General features: G+C 44.1%; 1 protein-coding gene across 1 annotated transcript in view; it reads left to right on the plus strand.

The window, feature by feature from the left end:
- Nucleotides 1-593: 593 nt before the first annotated feature.
- Nucleotides 594-21,631, plus strand: part of LOC138559946 (atrial natriuretic peptide receptor 1-like) — a 556,750-nt gene continuing 535,712 nt past the window's right edge. Inside the window, exons 1-2 of the mRNA XM_069642743.1 lie at nt 594-636; nt 7,014-7,149. Of these exons, the coding sequence (XP_069498844.1) occupies nt 594-636; nt 7,014-7,149 (179 nt within the window). The remainder of the gene's footprint in view (nt 637-7,013; nt 7,150-21,631) is intronic.

Consider the following 21,631-nt stretch of genomic DNA (forward strand, 5'->3'; position numbering starts at 1 on the left):
AGTTTTGTGAGCTGTGTTCATAAAGGCCTAGAGAATAATAATAATAATGATAAAACGACACAGAGTGACTCTAGGGGGAAAAATAAAAAAGTTGCAACATTGAAAGACATGATACTAAAAGGTGTCATTAAAGAGGTCACCAACTCTGATTATTTACGCTTCAAGATTACTAACACGGAAAACATGGAAAACACAAGGAGAAAAGTCAATAATCCCTTTTAAGGTCAGGTGTGGTAACAAATGTGCTTATTTGTTTGGTAATAGATCTTTACACTTAGCAGTAGAGCTGAACAAGAGGTATGGTCTTCCCTGCGCCTTATATGGTGCTGAAATCTGGGATGTCTAAACGGTCATAGCTAATGATTTTTTGAAGACAATACTGGCGGTACATAGTAGTGCTGTGAATACTCTTGTACATATTTCAGTGGTATTGCTAACACATTTTATATTAGGTCTTTGGTTTGATGGATTTATTCATGGTCAAACCTAAGCTTGAATCCCTTAAAAGAAGAGCTTCTGGAATGGGGTGTCCACTCATTCTGTTGGTGTTTACCTATGAAAGAAACTGCAGCTATAATTGATCTTCCATGACTATGGCCCAATCCTTCGAAAATAAAGCCGAAAGCAGTAGCAAAGGTAAAAGACATGTTTAGAAAGTGGGTCCAGGAGGACTGCCTTAGAAAACGAATAGATACTACACCAGAACAGTTGTTTTTTCAAACAAAAATACAGTTGGTTTTGAGAACTAGTTGGGCGTGATGTATCCTTTACAAATGAGAAATGTTTATTTGAAAATGCGCTTTGGTATTTTCCCCCTGACTAATGGATCAAGGAGATGTAATCCAAAAGCTTCAGCTGATATATTTTTGTCAATGCTTTTATGGCAAAGGTTTTAATGAGGTTATGCAGATGACTCTCCCACAAGCTGCCCTCATGGATCCCCTGTTCCTCCACCGAGGTGTCACTCAATGCCAGGTGTCATGTCTAGTCACTTCAAGAGACAGACCCTGACTGTTGTATCACATGTGTGCAGGAGTGACCCCAGCCGTCCCATAGGACTGGGGTTTTCCCAAACCGCACTTTAAGATGGAATAGCAGCACCCATGAGATGGATGCGGATGCAGATTACTACTCAAGCATCAAATCAATAATGACAACTCAATGGTTTGGCAAAGGGAGTCTGTTTAATGACAAGTACAAAAAATGGGGAGTTATGAATATCCAAGGTTGCGTGATCTTCCTTCTCGCTTCAACACTCCGATGAACTTTACAAAAATCACATCCTTTATACTAAAAACTTGTCATCGCTGACATAAAACGCTAAAATGTTGCATGCAATTCTATTGGTTATAGGAAGGTAACTTTACTATAGGTACTATATCTATATATGATAGTAGCATGTGAGGATTGGATAACTAGTCTCAGGTGGGGCATCTAAGCCCTTCCTCCAGGATACCTACTGTGGACATCACTAAAAGTACAACGTCCCACTGGTTCTACAAACTATAGGATCCTAGATAACTTGGTCCACTGTGATTGGGTTGGTACCACGTCACCTTGTACTTTTCCACTTTGCTTAGCAGCATGCAGAATGATCGCTCAGGTGCAGGGTGCCTGTCCGCTCCTCTAGCCTCCCACCAACCAGTACCACCATCCATCAAAGCCCCACTGGCCATGTGTCAATTAGTTTCTAGTTTGTAGGCCTCAATGTTGCCTCTCTGTCTGGGAGAACTCAGATATCTATGCATGGCTCAAGGCTGCACGTAGGTATGCTTCTTGCTTGGCAGGTCACGTGTTTCAGGCACTATGAAAATTGTCTCCGTCTCCATGTAATTTGTGTATTTGATTTTTAGCTTTCTGTCCACCAAATGCCTTCTGCTGCTTATCTTGACCCCTTTGACCAGAATACGGCGCTCTTGGTGTCATAAATTGTATTAGCCTGTGGCAGCTAAAATGACCTTGGTTTCTTTGCACAGATCTCGTGCATCTAAGTTTCGTTTCTGTCTTTGGTTTTCGATTCCCGTGTTTGAGGGCTTCTCTCTGGGGCCTCTTCGTAACTTGCGGTTGATTCTGCCCTTTTGAAAAGTGGACATATACATTATATAAAGTGCTCCTTTTGAGGTAGATATGTATATGTGGCGCTCGTCACAATCTAATTTTTCTACTAAGCATAGCCAGCCACACGGTTTCCTCGGCTTTCCTGCGTTTCCAAGCATATGTACACGTGTAAACTGATTGCATATCTTCTTTGCTCTTATGGCATAAGCTCCTTATACTTGACATCGTCCTTCCAACTTCAACTCAGGATGTCGATTATCCATAGTGTTTCGTCTCTTCTCGTCATTCATAGGTTGCTGTTTCCTACTTCAATAGGTGCTGTCCATCAGAAAGGTACCGGACAGAGCCCCACTGTGGCTCTCTGCTGGTTTATTTACTCAGCATACATCGCGTATCTCGGCGTGAACATTCCTGGCACATCAAAATGGTTTGTTAGAGGGCAGGCCATAGTTGGAGCCTCCTCTACACATGCTTAATTGAATCTCTGTAGCATCCTCCCACTGAACTGAGGCAGGAATTGTAACTTTCCCAGAAGCTGCCATCATGAATTTCCTGCTTCTCCCACTTTTCCTCCAAATTATCACCCAATGGCGCATGTCCTATCCACTCACTTCAAGATACAATGTGGCATGTGCCTTGCTTACAGTCAGTCACACAATTCTGGGTTTATCGAGTGTCTCTTGCAGTGTCTCGCAGTGTTTCCCATAGTCACGGTGTTCTCTCTCCCTAAACTCCCAGATTACAATGTTGTTGTTCGCCCACTTGATTGATTGATTGATTGATTTATTTATTTATATAGCGCTTAATACCAAGGCGCTGATATAGCGCTTCATACCAAGGCACTTCATAGCACTAATTGTGTCACACAGCATTGCCTAAACAAAACCTCAACCTACCATAAATCAAACTCTCTGAGTTTCGAGTCCTTCACTGCCTTTGCCTACCCTTCTTCCTACTCAACTCTTCTAGCTCACTATAGAATATTTCCCCCTTCCCTAAATTTCCTAAACCGATCTATAGCAATAGCCTCCTGCCTCTCTGAAAGCTGCTTCAACTACATGTGCCCTTTATTTGCCAATGAAATAGAACTAGGTCGAATGTATTCAAAGTTGGTCTGCGATTCGACCAGGTTGGTTCGAGGTTTTAGCAAACAAGTTTGCCCAGGGCTGCACCAACTGAGGCAACACTTGTCTAATAGCTTCAGCCGGTATCTCTGGCTGTGGTTGTCCCTATTTCAAATTCTGCTGTGCTCTACTTCATGATGGGGAATTACCTGCATCTCCAGATGTGTTGACAAATGTTTCCCCACACCACTTAAGGAGGCTATCATTGCTGCTGGGACAGATGTCAATGAAACACTGGTTTATGTTACTGTCAAATAAGTTTACCCTTTGCAGTTGTGCCCTGTGCATAATGCACTGGCCCGCAGCACTGGCTGAGTTCCACACAACTGCACACATCACTGACTGTACCTTACTCTCAGGTAGCATGAGGTACTGCCACATCCAGGAGGGGCCAGACTAAACAGTGTTTGGGCAGTACCATTTTGTCTGGTCCCTCATCAAGTCACCCTTGTATGCTCCCCAGGAGGTAGACACCAGTCCATGGCAAACACATACTCTCCCCTATCCACTGACTGCCACGCCTTCTCGTCCTTCCAACCTTCCTCCTCCTCATTCTCCTGCCCTGCCCCTCTATCAACTCCACCACCTCTTTTGGCCCCTCACCCACCTCCTTCTGCCTTGCATCTACCTTTAAGTACCACCTTCTTTACCTCATCCTCATCCAGACGGTAGCTCAAGTTGTGCGACGTGTGTTTGATACCCCAGTTGGCCCAAATCAGATGTTCGCCATTAACTGGTTGCAAAATTGAGTACCATGACTGGGTAATAATAGTGACATATAATATTACAGTACTTAGTAGTGGAGGAATCTGGCATGAAGCACTATATGAGCCACTATCTGAGCCACAAAATGATTTAATATTATATGCCTCTTGATGTTCCCTCGCCTGTCACGCCTCCATTTCCGCTTCCTCCTGTTCCACCTCCTGCCGCTGCTGATCTCCCGCTTCATCCAAAGATGGCGTGCTCCCAAAGTGATCCATTTGTTACAAAACAATTGTGGAGTTGGAGGGCACTAAGGGAAAGGGTTTCACAAACGGTTTCTACTGCTACAAAGGGCTTAACATCAGGCTTCTCTTTTTCCCTTTTCGGGGAATGGGCTTAATCTTTATTTTTTCATTTGTTGGTGTTAAAGGAGGAAAGTTAAGGGAAAGGCATTAAAATAATTTGCCTCACAATGGATTTTTGCAATTATGTTATTTTCCCCTTTGTTAGGATGGAAGGAAGAAAATGAAGGTAAAGGGGTTTAAAACACAAACATTCACTAAGGGCTTCATAAGGGTTTTCATAAGGGTTTCGTGTTTCTATTTTTTTCCTTTTTGGGTTCCATGAAAGAAGGGGGTGGAGAAGGGAGTAAGAAAACAATTGAAAGGGAGTCACATTGTTCTTTTTTTTTTTTTTTGTAAAACTGCAGCCTAATACATGTTTTATGATAAGGCTTTTGTTACATTCTTCCACGCTTCATCCTTATTCCTTGTTACTGCTGCTTGCCTTTGGTTATGGTTATGGTTTGGCAACTCTCTTGTCTATGTCCCAGAATTCCTGATTTGGCAACAGCATGTCCATGTAATTTATTACTGCACAGACTAGCTGTATATTTTCGCCCGATAACAGATTTTTCCACCATCTGTCGATATCATTCCTCAACGGAGTGAACTTTTCCAGGTGTATTTTACGCTGAGAGATTGTTCCTGTGCACTCTGTTATAAGGTGTTTGGTGGTTTCAATCCCATCTTTACAGAATCTGCAGGAACTGTCCTTTATTTTTGTGTTTTTTTGTCTCTTTAGTGTTTCTTTTGTTCTTAATATGTTTAGTTTCAATCTTAGAAACTGCATACGATGATACTTTGAAGGGCATTGTGTCAGGAATCGAGCTGGCATGTTTAGTTTATTTTCGATTGGCCCTAGACTTGCCATTGATTTGAGGGAATCTCGCGTTTCTTTGTTAATTATCCAGGACCATCGTTCAAACTTTTTTTTTGCGATTTGAGGTGTATTCAACAGTTCTGTTTCTTTAATATCAGCTGCGGTTAGGATTTCCATTAGTTTGGAGTTCCATTTAGTTGTCAGATTTATTTGAGTTCCAGTTTCCATTTTGAAGATCTCATATGCTGGAATTGGGGGGTTCAGATTCATTTTCCTCCATGTTGTGAGCGATTTCCATATAACTTTCGAGTGTAACGAATTCAGTGATAATTCGTGCCTTACTGCGGCAGCGTGGACACTTTTGGGTAGATTCAACACTCTACGCCAAAATATGCTTTCCAGCAGGTGCCATGTTGTTTCTGAGATGTTCCACCCAGCTTCCGCTCCGAAGGTTATTGTTGGTACCACTTTTTGTGCATAGAACAATATAACAGGAGCCAAAGAGAATTTACCGTATTCTCTCTCTAGTTTTGCTCCTTGCAGCGCCAGCCTTTTCATGCGGTTTTTTAGATCTTCAATCCATGGTCCTTCACTGATGGAGTTATTGAAGCGTATTCCTAGATATTTTATGGAAGTTACTCTTTCTATTTTTTCACCGTTTATGGACCATGAAAAATCTCGGTCTTTTCTGTTACCTTTAGAGCCAATTTCTAGAATCTTGGTTTTGGCCGTATTTATTTCGAGGTCATTCATTGTCAGGTAATTATACAATTTGCTTAACAATCATTGCAGTCCGACTTGTGTACGATCCAGTAGTACTAAGTCATCGGCATATGTTATGCAGGAAATTGGTGTATTGTTCAGTTTTGGAGGAAATGAGTTGACGTCTCTCAAGTGAATTGGTAGGTCTGCTATAAACAATTTAAATAGCTCTGATGCCAGAGGACACCCTTGTTTTACCCCCTTCTCAGTTTCGATGGTTTCTGACATTTCTCCATTATTGCTTAATCGCACACGTATTGATGTATTAGTATGTTCTTTTAGCTGTAATCAGACGCTAAGAAATGTGCCTAAACAAGCACAAAACAAAATAACAAGGAATTAAAAAGCATGATCTCAGTGGCTACAGTGTCCCTGCTCTCGCCCATGTGGCTCTGTCCTGTGCCGCTCTCAGGGCGGCCGGCATGCCCAGCACAGTCTCACAAGAAGGCCGATTATCGATTCCGATTTTCTGCTGATCCCAGAAGATTAGTTTGGTGGTTTTTCACCCATTTTTTTATTTCTGAAAAAATCCTCTGCTATATATCCAAACTATTTTTGGTCATAACTGCAGCTTTTTCGCTGATGGGTGCCCTTACGCAACCCCCTCCTATGTTCCCCTTCCCAACCGCTTCTTTTGCTGATGTGTGAGCTTGTGTCTCCCTCTAACTTTTCGTAGGACCCTAATGTTCACCATATTGTTTGTCTAGACCACTAGGTCTATATTGCTGATCCGTCTGTCATGTTCTGTCTAGCCACCCCTTCGATTATCTTCATCCATTCCTATTGCTTATTACTTGAAAAATGCTGATGCCATGTTACATAAAAAGCAAAACATTGAATCCTTCCGGGTCCTTGATGCCCTCCCTTATCGAGCGCTCTGATAGCCCTGTGGTCCAACCCATGTTTTACTAACACTGCATAAATTCTACATTTCTGGGATAAGGATTATTGAATTTGTGGATATCTCCAACGTTGGGGTAGCCTCCCATTTGGGACTGATCTGCAGACTGCAACTTCTCACCTTTGTTTGAATCCCCACTACATGCATTGTTCAGTTTCGGGCCCGGTGCTGCACTGTTACCACTGCATACATGGGAAATAATAAGACAAATAATCTCCCATCTCTTTTATGGCTAAATTTAAAATCAGGAATCATTTCATGAAATAATGATTTGTATTGTTATTCCAATTTATTTATTTTAGATTATGGACTTTTGGTGTACAGGAGAGTCGACGTTGAGGAAATCAAATATAAGATTAGTCACAAACCCATCCAGAATTCTAAGCTTCCAGAGGAAGAACTTGGTAACAGCCTTTCCCCTGCTGGTGATGTGTACAGGTAAGAGGATACCATACACACTGGGTGTCCAATCTTTATACAATTCAATGGGCCTCATTACAAGTGCAGCGGTGAGGCAACAACGGCGCCGGAAGTGCTAGCGGCACCGTTGTTACCTCGCAGCAACATTACGAGTTTGCTCGCGGGTGCCGCTCTGGACGCCTGGTCAGACCAGACCTCCAGAGCGGCACCCGCGAGCAGACCAGGATGCTAACACCAGTCCCGTCATTAATGGGACCGTTGTTAGAATCCTCCCCATTCCCATTGAGCCCTATGGTGGCTCAAATGGAAATGGGGACGTACCGTGTCCGGGTCCCGAAAATGGGAATTACCGGGCCCGCAAATGTCGGAATGGCCCGGTAATTCCCATTTTTTCAGGGCCCGGGTTTGGGGGTAGCCATGCCGGTAAAAACAGCATGGCTACCTCCAAACTCGTAATGAGGACCAATGTCTGTCTTTCTCCTGCTCCAGCCATGGGAATGGGCAGCTGTTCATTTAATGATTTTCAAACAAGTTATGAAAGAGGGATATTCATGCCCATGCTCCAGCTTCCCTAGTCTAAGGTTGGTGGTGCCAAGTCACACAGGTGATAGCTTAGAACATGAGAATGCTGGCTGCTGCTATTTTAATTACCACCTTATTTTAACCAATGAAGAATAGACATAATGGGCATCATTACGAGGCTGGCGGTAAGGGGTTAACGGCACCGGTAAGGATGGCGGTGCCGTTAACCCCTTAGCGCCGCATTCCGAGGTCCCTTAGCGTGTCCCACAAAGGCCGGCTGGTTTTACCAACCGCCCTTAGCGGGAGCCGCTAAGGGACCAGGGAGCTAATAACGGGCCCGCTATTTCCGGGTCCGTTATAAGCTCCTTCCCCATTCCCATTGAGCGCTATGGGGGCTCGAATGGGAATGGTTTTCAGAATGGGGACTTACCGGGTCCTCCAAGGTTGGAATGACCCAGTAAGTCCCTATTCTGAGAACCGGGACACAAGTTTGGAGGCAGCCATGGCGCTAATATTGCCATGGCTGCTTCCAAACTCGTAATGACCCCAATGTATGAGTCTCGATTGCATGGGATATTTACGGCATGGGGTACACAGAAAGTACTGAGTGTGGTAGATCTGGGTCATTGGGAATGGGACTGCTCAGCAAACAGGGTCTGAAGCACATGGTGGGGTTTTTAGTTTGACCCCCATGAAGTTCTGTGTTGTGTTGCTAAGGGCTAAATGCAACTGGCATCAACAAAGACAATAATCTGAGCTTTAGTTCAGTGATTTATTTTCTTTGCTAAATGATATTTTCATCATGTGTACAGATGCTCGGATCAAACAGTAAGAATTGGTACCCTATGCCAGGTAGCCACAATAGCACCTGCTGCTCTTGGCTGTGTGATAAAAAGGGAGGGTGCAGTTCATTAGTGGGACAGTGGGAAAGGCAGATGCAAAGCATGTGGTGATGATGGGTGCAGGTCGGAAGTACCTGGCATTTTATTGCAGTAAATGGTGGTCAGATGACACGTGTTTCGACCTCTCAGGCTATTTATCAAGGCTAAAATGTGTGTTCCATGGTTGCCGGTTGGCAGTCTTGTTGGGCTGTTGGGAGGTCTGCCCGGATGGGCTTGTATCGTGTTAGCATTGATAGAGGTCCTGAGAGGTAGAAACATGTGTCAGCTGACCACCAATTACTACAATAAAATGCAAAGAAACCACTACCAACAAGGAAGTAAAGAGTAAAAATCATTTAACAAGTGCAAGGTATCCCAGTACAAACAATTTCTAGTGCTGACAAGAGGTGTGTGCAACCCCTCCCAAACCCGTGTCCTTGCAGCTGACTTGCCCAAAAACACACCAAAAACACCAAAACATTATAAGAAGAGGCCAAATTGATTCAAAACCCTAGTGCCCAAATACATATACCTTATATAGAGTAGCCCCAGTTCCATTTCCATGGAGGTCAGGACAGGTAGTGAGGCAAGGAAATCGGCTAGGTTAGGGAGGAAAGATAGCTGGTGGTTCTGTGCAGTTCGCTGCTTGCTACAAACTTGGTCTTCTATTGTGAGATTCAACCCAGTTTTGGGGAAACCTGATTTGTTGATGCAACTGTGGAGGATGCTAATTCCAGAAAAGACATTGAGGAGGAGTGGAGTTAAAGAAGATGAAGGGCTTATAGTGAGCCCTAGCAATATAGCAGTGACCATAGTTTATGCAAACTACAAAGCTGATGCAAATGTCCTGGCCACCAATATCAAGCATATGATCCCAGTGAAACATGTTATATTATCAATGATCCCACAGAAATGCTAACATCTGGCCTCTCAGCAAAATGGCAAATATTTAAGCAATCAGGAAGGTCAAGCAAGACAGACCAAATAAGGAGATTCTCATAGAGGAAAATGCCCAGAGTCACATATTTAAGTTAAATTAAGAAAATAAGAAAGGAAAATGATGTCTCACTGATGTAAATTGATTCGCAGCCCTTGGTGCTCTTGCAAGGAAAAGAAATAGAGAATCCAGAAGGAACTCGTCATAAAGACAGAAAGCCCTTATTAAGAGGATAGATGGGAAAACATCATGGTATTCAAATTGTTTTGACACAGGCAAAAGGTAAATGCGGTAATCAGACTAATACGACTGCCCAACTACCCTGACCAAAATACTACCAACAAAAAGTATAACCTACATACACCATTTCCTGCACAATCATGCACACTGCCGTTTGCTATCACGGCTGCACTTAGATGTATGCATGCTACTTAACAGGGCAGCGCCAGAAATCCAATGAACGTTGGCACTGGGTAATCGAGTGAAGCAGAAATCCAGAGCTTAACGAATCAAAAAGGTACATTAAAGGTTTGACATGGTCAACTGGCTTTACAATGCTTTCGAGAGTTCACAAATCGGAATTATAACCTGAAAATTAATATATAATAGTGGAAGGTAAAGAATTACATCTTTGTAGAAATTCTACAAAAAACTGAGAACGTATAAAAAAAGACTCCTTAACTTTAAAGTTGTGATTGATTTGTAAATTCATCCACTCTCCAAAATGTACCCCATGCTAATGATTGACGTTCATGGCCCATGTTGACACCTTTTTCACTCCACTGTCATTAATGTTTTCACCTTTATTTCTTAGAGATAAAACCTCCTTGCCCCCTTTTTCTTCTCTTTTGCTATTTTCCATGCATAGGCCCGGGAGACTCTTAACATGCTTCTGATACTTCTGTATCACCTCTTTGGCATAATTATGGAGAAGCTTAAGACCTTTTGAAAACTAAACATGCTGAGTAGATCTGTATTCAATCACCAAACATACTTTTTGGTACAACCCTTTAATAAACCCCTCAAGGGGCCAAATGAGGAACATGTTTGACGAAGAGAGATGCAATTGGGATTCCTTAGTCCCCACGGTTTGGTTTGCTGTGAGGAAAATCCCACCAGCCTCCACTGGATTCCCACCATTCGAGCTAGTGAATGGCAGAAACCCATGTGCCAATTAGATATGATTAATATGGAAGATTAGAAGGACAAGAAACTGGGGCCAAAATCTAGCAGCATTTGTACGAAATGCAGAAGACAAATGTGTGGCTGCTGAAAATACTAGTCAAAGGTAATTTACTGAAAGCTCAAGAGAAGCAGAAGAAATCATATAACCAAACCGTTCATCTCAGAGCTCTTAAAGTTGGAGTCTGGTCAAATGGAATGGTGCCTATGGAATGCTGTACGTATTGCAGAATCTCAACTATCACATTAGACAACCTGACAGGCAGACGAAGAGCGAGGTGTAGCATGTTTCCAAAAGAACACGAAGATGTGGATGGTAACCCATCTGCTATATAACCAATCGTGAAGAGCCATGGGAGCTCCAGAGATATGCTGTTGCTACATTACAAACAGACTTGTCAATGACAACAGACAACATAGTTAAAAGCATTTGTAAACTAATTTCATTCTTTTCAGAGAACCCTTGAGAATTGGCACCCTTGTGCCATCACATAAGACCACCCTTCAAATAATTTAACAGAATCCTTGTAGACGTATGGCAGCACACCACCAAGCACGTAAGGAAAAAGACTATGTTAACACTTGGAGAAATCAAAAGTGAATGATCATCCCCAATCATTTTAGTTCATAAACCGGATGGAATCTCCAGCTTCTCCATTGACTTCGGAAGGACAATCATCTATATGTTAGTTTGATGAATACCCCATTCTTATGACTGATGAACCGATAAACAAATTAGCATGGTCTAATATAATTGCAAGACTGGATTCGACACAATGGTGTCAGTAGATAGACTTGTAGCACAAGCTGAAGAGAAAACAGCAGCCTTTTCCAACCCACAAGGTCTCAATCACTTTCCCGTCGTCAAGTTTGGCTTACTTGGAGCTCCAGCCACTTTCCAAAGGTTAAGGAATTAAATCCAGGGACCACATACAAATATGATGATATAGTCTTTCATTGAGGGTTCAGATTAAGAGATGTATACAACATCTAAAAATGGTTAAAAAAGATGTTGTAAAGGGTGGACAGTAAGTCAGGATAAGTACACATTGACCACCTCATTGGTCCACTCCTTAGCTTACCACATTAGAAATTGTGTAATTTGGCATTTCATCTCTAAACTGCAATTGATACAAAAACACACTCCAGAGAAGATGAAATGGAGTCACCCCCCTGCATTGTCCTTCAAGGTATCACGGATGCCTTATGCCAACCACCTCTACTGAGCATACCTGATTTCTCAGATCTATTTGTACCACAAAGAGGTGCTCCATAATTTAGCTTGGAAACAGATCTGCCACAAATCAAGGATAGAGTGGAAGAACTCCTTTATATTAGCGGAAAATGTCTTTGAAAAAGGTAAATGCCCAAGCTTTACTAGAACTGCTAGAGATGAACTCGGCCATGGTGGTACCACAGTGCTTAATAGCAGGCCATTTTGTATGCTAGTTACAGACCATGCTCCGTTTAATAGATAGCTACCAATCAAGAGAGCAATGATTGAGTCCTGAAGTTGTTCCTACATTTACAAACATTTTATTTTTGGTAAAACACAGGAGTGCTTCCAGACCAACAAAATGGGGGGTTCTTAATCACTTCATCACTACCTTTGCTAACCCAATGGAGAAGAAGAAGCCAAGGAGGGGTATGTCGAGAACTGCCATTCCCACAAAGAGTGAAAAACATATGGACACTGAGTTTGCAATATCAAAACTTTGTTGTTGTAGTTAACATGCTGGAGCTCAGCTTGATTAAGGAAAATAATGCCAACAGTAGACTTGCTCAGAAAGTGCAATCTATCAGCAAGATGAACAACAGGAGCCTGAATGGTATTGATGGATGGAGAAAAGAAATCCAAAATGGTGGATAGAGTTTCCTTCCCTTCCTGTCCCTGACTCTCCCTCTGACATCACTCCCAGAAGCCCTTGGGCAATACAGAGCTGGCCTAAGCTCACAATAACCTACAGGCAAATTGAATAAACTAAGAGCCAGAGGGTAACCAATTGTAGTTGAAGAGGAGCACTTTGAGGCGAAGATTACTGCTAGTAAAAAGACAGAGAGTAAGCAACTCAGCTCGAGTTTGGAGAAGAAATGGGGACAACACTGAAGCTGCTGAACCACAATGGGAGCCTTCACAGAAACTGCAGAGTATGAAGGAGACTACCGAGTATCACCGCTCCAAAAGAGCTTGTGAAGACCCCTGTTAAAGATCAGGTGAGACCGCAGAAGTCTTACTCCAAACTTGCAGAAGATGCCATTGAGAGAGCTGGAGCCTTACGCCTACCCCACAATTTGGATGGCAAACAAAGCCGAAGAGAATGGAAATTCTAATTCCTGAGCTAAAAAGGGCTGAGGTGAGCCTCGAACAGTGAGGGCCCTCTTACATCTGGAAAGACTGATACACTGAGAAATATCCTGATCCAATTATACAGTCATATAACATACTTTGAACCTAAATACTCACTTATCACGTGTTTAGTAATCAATTAGCACATGTGCCAGGTATTACCTTTAAATGACAGGCACCCTCTATCATATCCCAAATGCCAGGTACTCATATTATATGCCAGGTAATTCAATGAAATGGCAGGTATTTTCATTATGTGCAAAGTATACTCATCACATTCTCAGATATGATTGCTGTCATATAGCCGGGTATTTCCAATCACATGCCACATATTTCTTCAGATGCCCAACTAGGTACTTACATCATATGGCAGGTATTGTCATTAAGTGCCAGGTACTTACGTCAAATGCTAGGTATTCCCTTCAGAAGCCCAAGTGCTCACAGCATATGTCAGCCAGCGCCACCAATTGCATTGCATGCACATCATAAGCAAGGTATTCCCACCCGAGGTCCAGGAGACAATATATTCTAGTTATTTCATTAGATACAAGGTACTAACATAGTTGGCCAGGAATTTCCATCAACTGAATGGTACTTAAATCACATGTCAGACAATGTCATGAAATGGGAGGTACTCACATCACATGTCAGGCATTTCATCTAATTGAAGTAGGGAGCAACTAGGAGGGAAGGGACCATGTGCCAATCTCACAATAGTAGATGAGCTTCATTTCGTTGTGCTCCCTCTGCCCTGCCTTCTTTACTGGCCCTGCTAGAATGGATGCTTGCTGTGAATGAGGACAGGGTAGGTGGAGATGCATGTAGCATGAGAGGAACACAACATTGCTGTGCTCCACACAGCTCGCCCACATCTCAGGGCCTGCTGCAAATGGCAGAGAAGCAGAGGTGGGCAGGGTAGGGGAGGACAGAACCACCGAGGTTCTGCAATACCACCAGGGAAGCAGGATGGTCAGTGAGACAACAGAAGCTGGTTACCCTACTCAGCTGATAAGCGGCCTTCTAGAGTGTCTGACCCACAGGTGACCTCTGCAAAGGGGGATAGGAGTCCAGCGGTTCGCTGCCAGGAAGGGGCACACTCCAACAGGTCCTTCCTTCTCCAACTGCCTACATTTTAGTGTGGTGTGGGTAGTGACAGGAAAGGCCAGCAGTTAGTGCTCTCTTTTCATAAAATCATGGAAAGAAAACTCAGACTGCAAACCTACCTTAAGGGCAAGCAATACTAAGACGGATGTTTAGCCTTGTGTGTCTGCAGATGTGCCAAGACTGTAGGAAGCATCAGGGGCACATAGAAAAGAAATTGCACATTGTTTCCTCCACCTCACACTCATATACCTTCTGTAGCATCAGTCCTGAATCTCCTTTGTTCCTGCTGAAGCACCACCTGTGAGCCAAAATTGAAAACTAACATATGTTGACTTCTTCAGTTACTTGTAGCTGTTCACTCCTAAAAATATGACCCAATTCACAGTAATTGACAGAACACTAAACTATGTTAATCTTCATTACTCTTTATGAAAAGTCATATGCTCTCACATTATTTATTTATTCATGTATTTGGTGTTTTGTATCACGTTGATTGCAATAAGTGCGCTGTGGCAGAGACGGGGGAGGGCAAAGGGAGGCAGAAATACTGAAAAAGGGAAACTGTGGAGCCCAAACATGCAGGTTTAGTAATAGCAAAAGGGTTACAAACACTGTAAAGGATGGTGTATTCCAGCTTCTGATGCATGCATTATTCCTTTTTATTTATTGCCATGAGCTTTAATAATGACCGGATCTCACAGAGTTTGGCCCATGTAGAGATCTTGTTTGAGCCTGGAGGAAAGCCTTTCGAAAGAGGTACATTTCATTATCATTATTTTTATTGTTACTATGGTATTTATTGGGCACGGACCTGGCTTCGGGAAACAACTGAGTGCTTTACAATCATAGGGGGAAGAACACATTGAGGGAAGCAGAGAAAAGTGAGTGGGTAGCTAACAGGGGACGGGAGGCAATTGGCAGCAAGAGCTCTACAAGCAGCCAGGGGACGAAACAGTGGACAGCAGATCACCGAATCTCAGGTAGGGTTGCATTTTGGATGGTTGGGGTCCAGATTTTGTTCCAAGGGAAGAGAGTTCTATAGTTCAGACCATTGGTGGTCCATCTTTTACTAAAGCATTTCCAAGGTTTTCGGCATGGTGGTTATTTGGATGAGTCTATTTGCTAAACTCATCCGCAGGATTGTTGATGGAGAATATTTCTTGAAGAAGCTGTAGATGTAAGTGGGACAAACATCCACTCAGCTTTCCTGCTCATGCATACAGCCTTGAATCCAATGAGCTATTGGATGGGCAACTAGTATCAATTCAATAGGGCTCCAGAAATATGCTTCGATTTATTCAGTCCTTGGACCACGCGTACAGCTTTGTTTTGGATGGCTTGCAATTTGGTCAACTTTTTTTGGAAGACCGACGTACATTCTATAACAGAAATCTACTTTTGATAGCACAACAGCCCTAACTAGTAAAATGCTGGTAATGTCGTTTCCAGTAAGTGTGGTTGAAGGTGGCACCTGCTGTAGAGTTTTGCAGGATGAAGGAGAGATATTGTTTGAGGATAATGCACGGATTTGGGGATTTTGTCAGAGAGATGGGAGTCAGGCCCAGGGTTCAGGAACAGAGTTTAGGAGTGTGTGAAGCCTGGGCAAGTCCCTAGAGGAGTATTGAGTATTTTCGTGTTTGTTGCATTCAAGCATAGGCCGCTGCATATCAGCCATCATTGTATGGTTGCCAAACATACTGAGGTTCTGGACAATTACGTGGGCTTGTCATCAAGGTGGATTCCCAAATGTGTTTCATCAGCACAGATGTTAATGGTAATTATTATTATTATTGTTTTATTGTAAATTCAGTTTATTACAAACTTTATATTACATTTCTGTCATATCCATTTGAAAACATAAAACTTTGTATCTCTGCAGCATCAACTTAAGGCGTAAGAAACAACACTGAAACAGCACAACAAATTCAACAAATTCAACAATATATGATCAAAATAGTCAATTGCTGAGCAGGGTAGCATGAAGTTCTTGCTGGATAGGAGAGTCTGCCACCACTCCTCCATATTGCCATTTTTTGGAGCATATTTCCCCAAAAACAAGCTTCTTTGGTTTATTAAGGTTACACAGTTGATACCCAGATGTTTCAAGGATTCTAGGGCCATTGCGCAGAATCGACTGTGGTTATTAAGAATGTCTGGTTGATGTTTCATGAGCATAATTTCTTTGGTTGGATAAAGATTTAAACCCAACCTCAAGAATTGATCAAGATTTTAATTTTAAAATGTTTTTATTGGCATTTCAAACAAACAACAGGCATGGATGGGTTATAAAAAAATATTGAACTTGGAAGGAGGGAGGAGGGGGAGGAGAGGGAGGGAGAGGAGGAATGCCCAACCAAAACACAACTTTAAACAAACAACGAAGGTCGTAACAGTCCCGTATCTGCTTCTGGAGCTAATCTGGCAGCAGATCGTAGCGGGTGCATGACCTGTCTTTTGGAGGAGCTGCGTTTACTGGGTGGGGGAGATCAGGTTCATGTGGAATGTGATTCCCATTGTATGTCCAGTTTTCCGGGCAGAGTGGTATTGTTCACGGAGGCTTGTCATCAGACGGGTGGAACATGTCCCGTAGCAGCAATTTCCAGGCATCATAAGTCATGAACGGGACTTCCCCGGTCTTGGTTATCCCTTCTCCCCACAACCTAGTTTCCGCTTCTGACCAGTCTTCCAGTTCCTTGAGCCACTTGGCATAGCAAGGACCAGTTGAGGACTTCCATGTCATGGCAATTGCTCTTTTGGCTATTATGCAGGCCATGTCCATGAGTTTGACAATGTGCCTAATCTTGCTTATCCGAGGATAGGAACCTAGCAAGCACTCCTTAGGTGTCCATTCGTAGCGGGTCAGGCCCACTCTCCTGCACGCCTGTTCAATTTTGGACCAGAAATTCAGTATCTTTGAGCAGTTCCAGAACATATGCGCCATTCCTGTATCTTCTGAGTTGCATCGGGGGCATAGCGGTGCCGGGGTCTGCTGAATTTCATGATTCTGCTGCGGGTCATATAGGTTCTGTGAAGAACGTTAAGTTGAATTAGTCTGAATCTGGCGTTTCTCGATACTTGTCTGGGGTGCTGTTGGATTCTACCCCATTCCTGTTCTGTGATACTTGTTCCCAGATCCGTTTCCCATGAACTCTTTAGAGCTTCACTCTTGGGGTTAGGCCTATCTATGAGCTGGGCATATATCCCGGAGGTTGGTTTCCAGCTGTCTCCCAGGTTGTGCAGTAGGGTTAGGGTTGGATCCGGTTCTGGTTCCTCTGGCCATTCGCTCCATTTTTGTCTTGCCACCTCTCTGATTTTTCGGTAACGGAGGTGGGGAGTCCGACGTCAGTTACTAGGGAATCGAGTTCTCGGAAATAATTTCCCGTGTGCATATCCCCCCAGGTGTAGATGCCGTGACTTTCCCATAGTCTTATTAATGTCAGTTCATCTCTGTAGAGCAGGAGTCAGCGATAAGTGGTGTCTCTGGGGAGTATGGGTTCTCTGTCTTCTGCAGCTTCAGTACTCTGTGCCATACTTTATGGTCCAGCTGGATGAGCAGGGGAACTTTCACTGAATGCTTCCATCGGACCCAGAGAATTTCTTTCAGTCGCGCCGGTGCAATTAAGTGGCTTAAGAGGTCGGTCTCTGAGGTGGAGTCATCCGCAAGCCATTTGGCCACAAAGGTGAGTTGGGCAGCCAGGAAGTATCACTCTACATCGGGGAGCTGAACTCCACCTGCCTTATATGGAAGCATTAATGTGCCTAGGGCGAGCTTGTGTCTGGAGCTCCCCCACACTAAGTCCTTTAGTAGTATGTCCAGCAGCTGGAAAAAAGTGGCCGGTATGTAGTAGTGGATGTTTGGGAAGAAATACAAGAAGCATGGCAACACTATCATTTTAGCAATGGCCACACAGCCCATCATTGACAGCGGAAGCCTGGTCCAAAACCTCGTTGAATTTTTGAGCCTGCATTGCCACCAGGGTATTGCCCCCGTGTGTCCGTTCTGGCGTGTGCCAAATATTGATGCCCAGGTATTGAAATTTGTGTGGTCCCCAACTTATCCCGACTTCCGGGAGTGCTGATGTTTGGGTCCCTACCAAGCCAGCCAGTAGGAATGTGCAAGACTTCTCTGGGTTAAATGATATCCCTGATACTCTTGCAAAAATTCTTAGTACCTCTAGGATTGTGGGTATATTAAGTTGTGCCCTCCTAATCTTGTCTGCTTAACCCATAGAAATATTATCCTGCAAGTGGAGAGATGGATTTAACTGGACCACTAAGTCTATATATTCTGCACAATCCTGAGGTGGGTTCACAACTTGGGCCAAAACGGCTTTGAGTTCACCCCAAAGTCCACGATGAAATAATGTAATTCGTTTCACCTCTGGCCATCCGGTTTCCACCACTAACCTATTGAAAGTGGCGATATAGGTTAGTAGATCCTGGATACCTTGTCGTAATGATAAAAGTTCGTTATCCAGGGCCTGTCCCTGTGAATGTCTGGCAAATAGTCTTTCCATGCTCAATTGAAAATCTTGAAAATCCCGAAGAAGAGGGTCATCCTGGTTAACTAATGGAATTGACCAATCCGCTGCGCTGCCACTAAGATGTAATAGTACAAAGGCTACTTTGGTTTGGTCGTTCGGTAAAGCTCCAGGTCTGCATAAAAAGTGCAAACGGCATTGGTTCATAAACACGGTGAACTTTTTTGGGTTCCCAGCAAAACGTTCGGGTGTGGCTAAAGGAATGCTCCCTGGTAGAACCACTTGCATAGGATTGCTCGATGAAACAGGAGTTGGATTCCCCCCGAATCCAGGTAATGGTGTTTGCCCAGCTTGGTTTTGCAGTAATTGTCTAGCAAGATCATCAGTGCGCTCCCTTGACACAATCAGTTCGCTCCTGAGGGCATTAGTCTCTTGGCGCACAGAGTGCACTTCTGCCCTAAATTCCCCTAACAATAGGGCTAGTTGGTCGGTTTCTAAGGTTTACCTAAACGCCCGGGTGGGGATTTGTAGATAGGCTTCGCATTCTGTTATGCTCACCTGGCTCCCACAGGGGCGTCGGTCGGACCCGGACAGCTGTGGTCTCCACCCACGTGATGCATAGTGCAGCGATGACTGACTGGATCTGCCCTCCTAATCTTGTCTGCTTAACCCGCAGAAATATTCTCCTACAAGTGGAGAGATGGATTTAGCCACTTGTGGACTCAAGTGATGGCACCCCCACAGTCCTCCCCAACTAATCACCTCCGAAATGCCCTCACAGCAATCTCACCTTAAATTGTTGAAAGATGAGCTCTCTATCCTGGGTGGATTTGCAGGGGCACGTCGATTCCAGTTACTTCACTAGTTTGAAGGCTCGGGAGAGTTCCGGAGAGTATTGACTCTGAGGTTCCTGGTGAGGACCAGTAAGTATTAAGTTCATAGAGTTCAATATGTCCGATGTTCACTCTTGTTCCCCCTTCCTTTCTTGCAGCTGGCTCGTGAAAAGATGCTCTTGTGGCAGCTGGTGGCGCTCAGGTAAGAGTCTGTATTACCCGGCGCTGTCCGGTAAATGTTGCACATGGAAAACGTGTTGTTTTGTCTCTCTTTACAGATGCGGGACGTGAAAATATGGAGAGTCACAAAAGGATGCCTCCGGTGGTAAATCAGGTAAGTCTATGGTGGTAAGAATTATATTTGTTGGTTCCCTCAGCTCACCTTGTGGTTTTCTTTTGTCTCCTAGGAGCCGAAGTTCGGCGAAGAAATGATGGAGGCAGCGCCGACCCGAAGGATGCTGTGAAGACTGGTGAATATGGAGCGGCGCTGCAGCTGGAGGTGCGGTGCGTGCAGAAATGATGTTCTTTACAGGTCCGGAGACGAGATGGATCCAGAATCAGGTGTGGAATAGAAATAAGTTTGTTTTCTAACCTTGTCCCTTTCTTTCCTCTTTGTTTTAGGAGCTCCGGATTCGAGGCGGGCGTGGCAGAAGACTGGATGCAGGCTGCAGGCACGGTGAGCGTTACGCTGCTGGATGCAGAATAACGCGAAGCATGTGTTGCTGGTCGGGTGTGGTTTAAATAGCCTCAAAAGTAGTCCCAGGTAAGAAGTCCCTAGAACCACACCCGAGTAAAAAATAGTCCCTGTAGAAAAATAGTCCCTTTCAGGCTGCATGTTGGATTGGAGTCATTTGCAGCATGGTCTGCCTGAGGTAAGTAATGACTATGAGCCTGGCGCCTTAGGCGCCAGGACTGATTTCTACTATGAGCCTGGCGCCTAAGGCGCCAGGACTGAACCCAGATAGCCCCTAGACAGGGCTGCTGAGGTTTTACTAAATGTCTAGATGCCTGCTCCCGGGGCTGATGGGCTTGGTCCAGATGCCATGGGGTAGGCATCATGACATATAGCGAGATCACATGGTATCGGCCCCCGATGTTTATGCCAGTGTCGAAAAATTGTTTCCTAATAAATATTGCCAGCGGTTCTAGCCCAAGTATGCATAACATTGGAGAGAGGGGGCATCCCTGCCTGGTACCCCTCTGTATGTCCCAAGGTGCAGACACCGTTCTTCCAGTTTTTACCCTTGCCCTTGGTGTTTTGTACAGGATCTCGACCCAATAGATGAAGTAGCCGCCTAGGCCGAATTGTTTCAGGGTAGCTAGGAGCCACTCCCAGTATATGGAGTCAAATGCTTTAAAGGCGTATAGGGAGACTACTTCATAGGGTTCCTGTGAGCCTGTTGTTTGCGCTATGATGTGTTGTAGTCTACTGTGCTACGGCCAGGGACAAACCCATTCTGGTCTTCATGTATTAGGGTCCCAATAACTTTAGATAATCTATTGGCAAGTATGGTGGTGAGGACTTTTATGTCGTAATTAAGGATGGCTATGGGTCTATAAGAGCCACACTCAGCAGTTGGTTTCCCGGGTTTGGGTATGGGGATCACTAGGGTTTTGTTCATACTGCCTGGTAACACCCCAGTTTCGAAGGCTTCTTTGTAGACTTCGTGTAGAATTGGAGTTAGCTCGGCTGCGAATGTTTTATAGAACTCTGGGGGTAACCCATTGCTCCCAGGGGTTTTACAGGTGGATAGCGCTTTAATTGTTTAATCGCCACCTGTATGTCTTTAATTGTGAGCTCTTGATTCAATGCTTCCCTTTGGGCTTCCTCTAGTGTGGGGAGGCCTATTTCTTCTAGCGTATCATAAATATCATCCTGGGGAACGACGGAGTCGTGGGTATATATGTGTGAATAGAAGCATTTTAATGCCCCGTTAATCGCTGTTTGCGTTGTGTGTGTGGTACCTGTCTGGTCTTGGATTTCGAGTTCTCTTTTTTGCACAGCCACGAAAGTAGTCTGCCTGGTTTGTCCCCTTCGAGTGGGCCCCGGTGGTTTTTGCGATATAGTCAAATTTAGCTAGTCTGGCCCAGGCTTTCTGGCAGTTTCTCCTCATTGTGGATAATTCCCTTTCGAGTTCTAATGACTTGCTGGGCGTGGCCTCTAGTCGTCTGATCTTCTCCTCACGCCCTCCAGTTCTTCCTTGAGTGTCTTC

The sequence above is a fragment of the Ambystoma mexicanum genome, chromosome 1q (genome assembly GCF_040938575.1).
Source record: "Ambystoma mexicanum isolate Mex_15411 chromosome 1q, UKY_AmexF1_1, whole genome shotgun sequence".
Classification (NCBI taxonomy): domain Eukaryota; kingdom Metazoa; phylum Chordata; class Amphibia; order Caudata; family Ambystomatidae; genus Ambystoma; species Ambystoma mexicanum.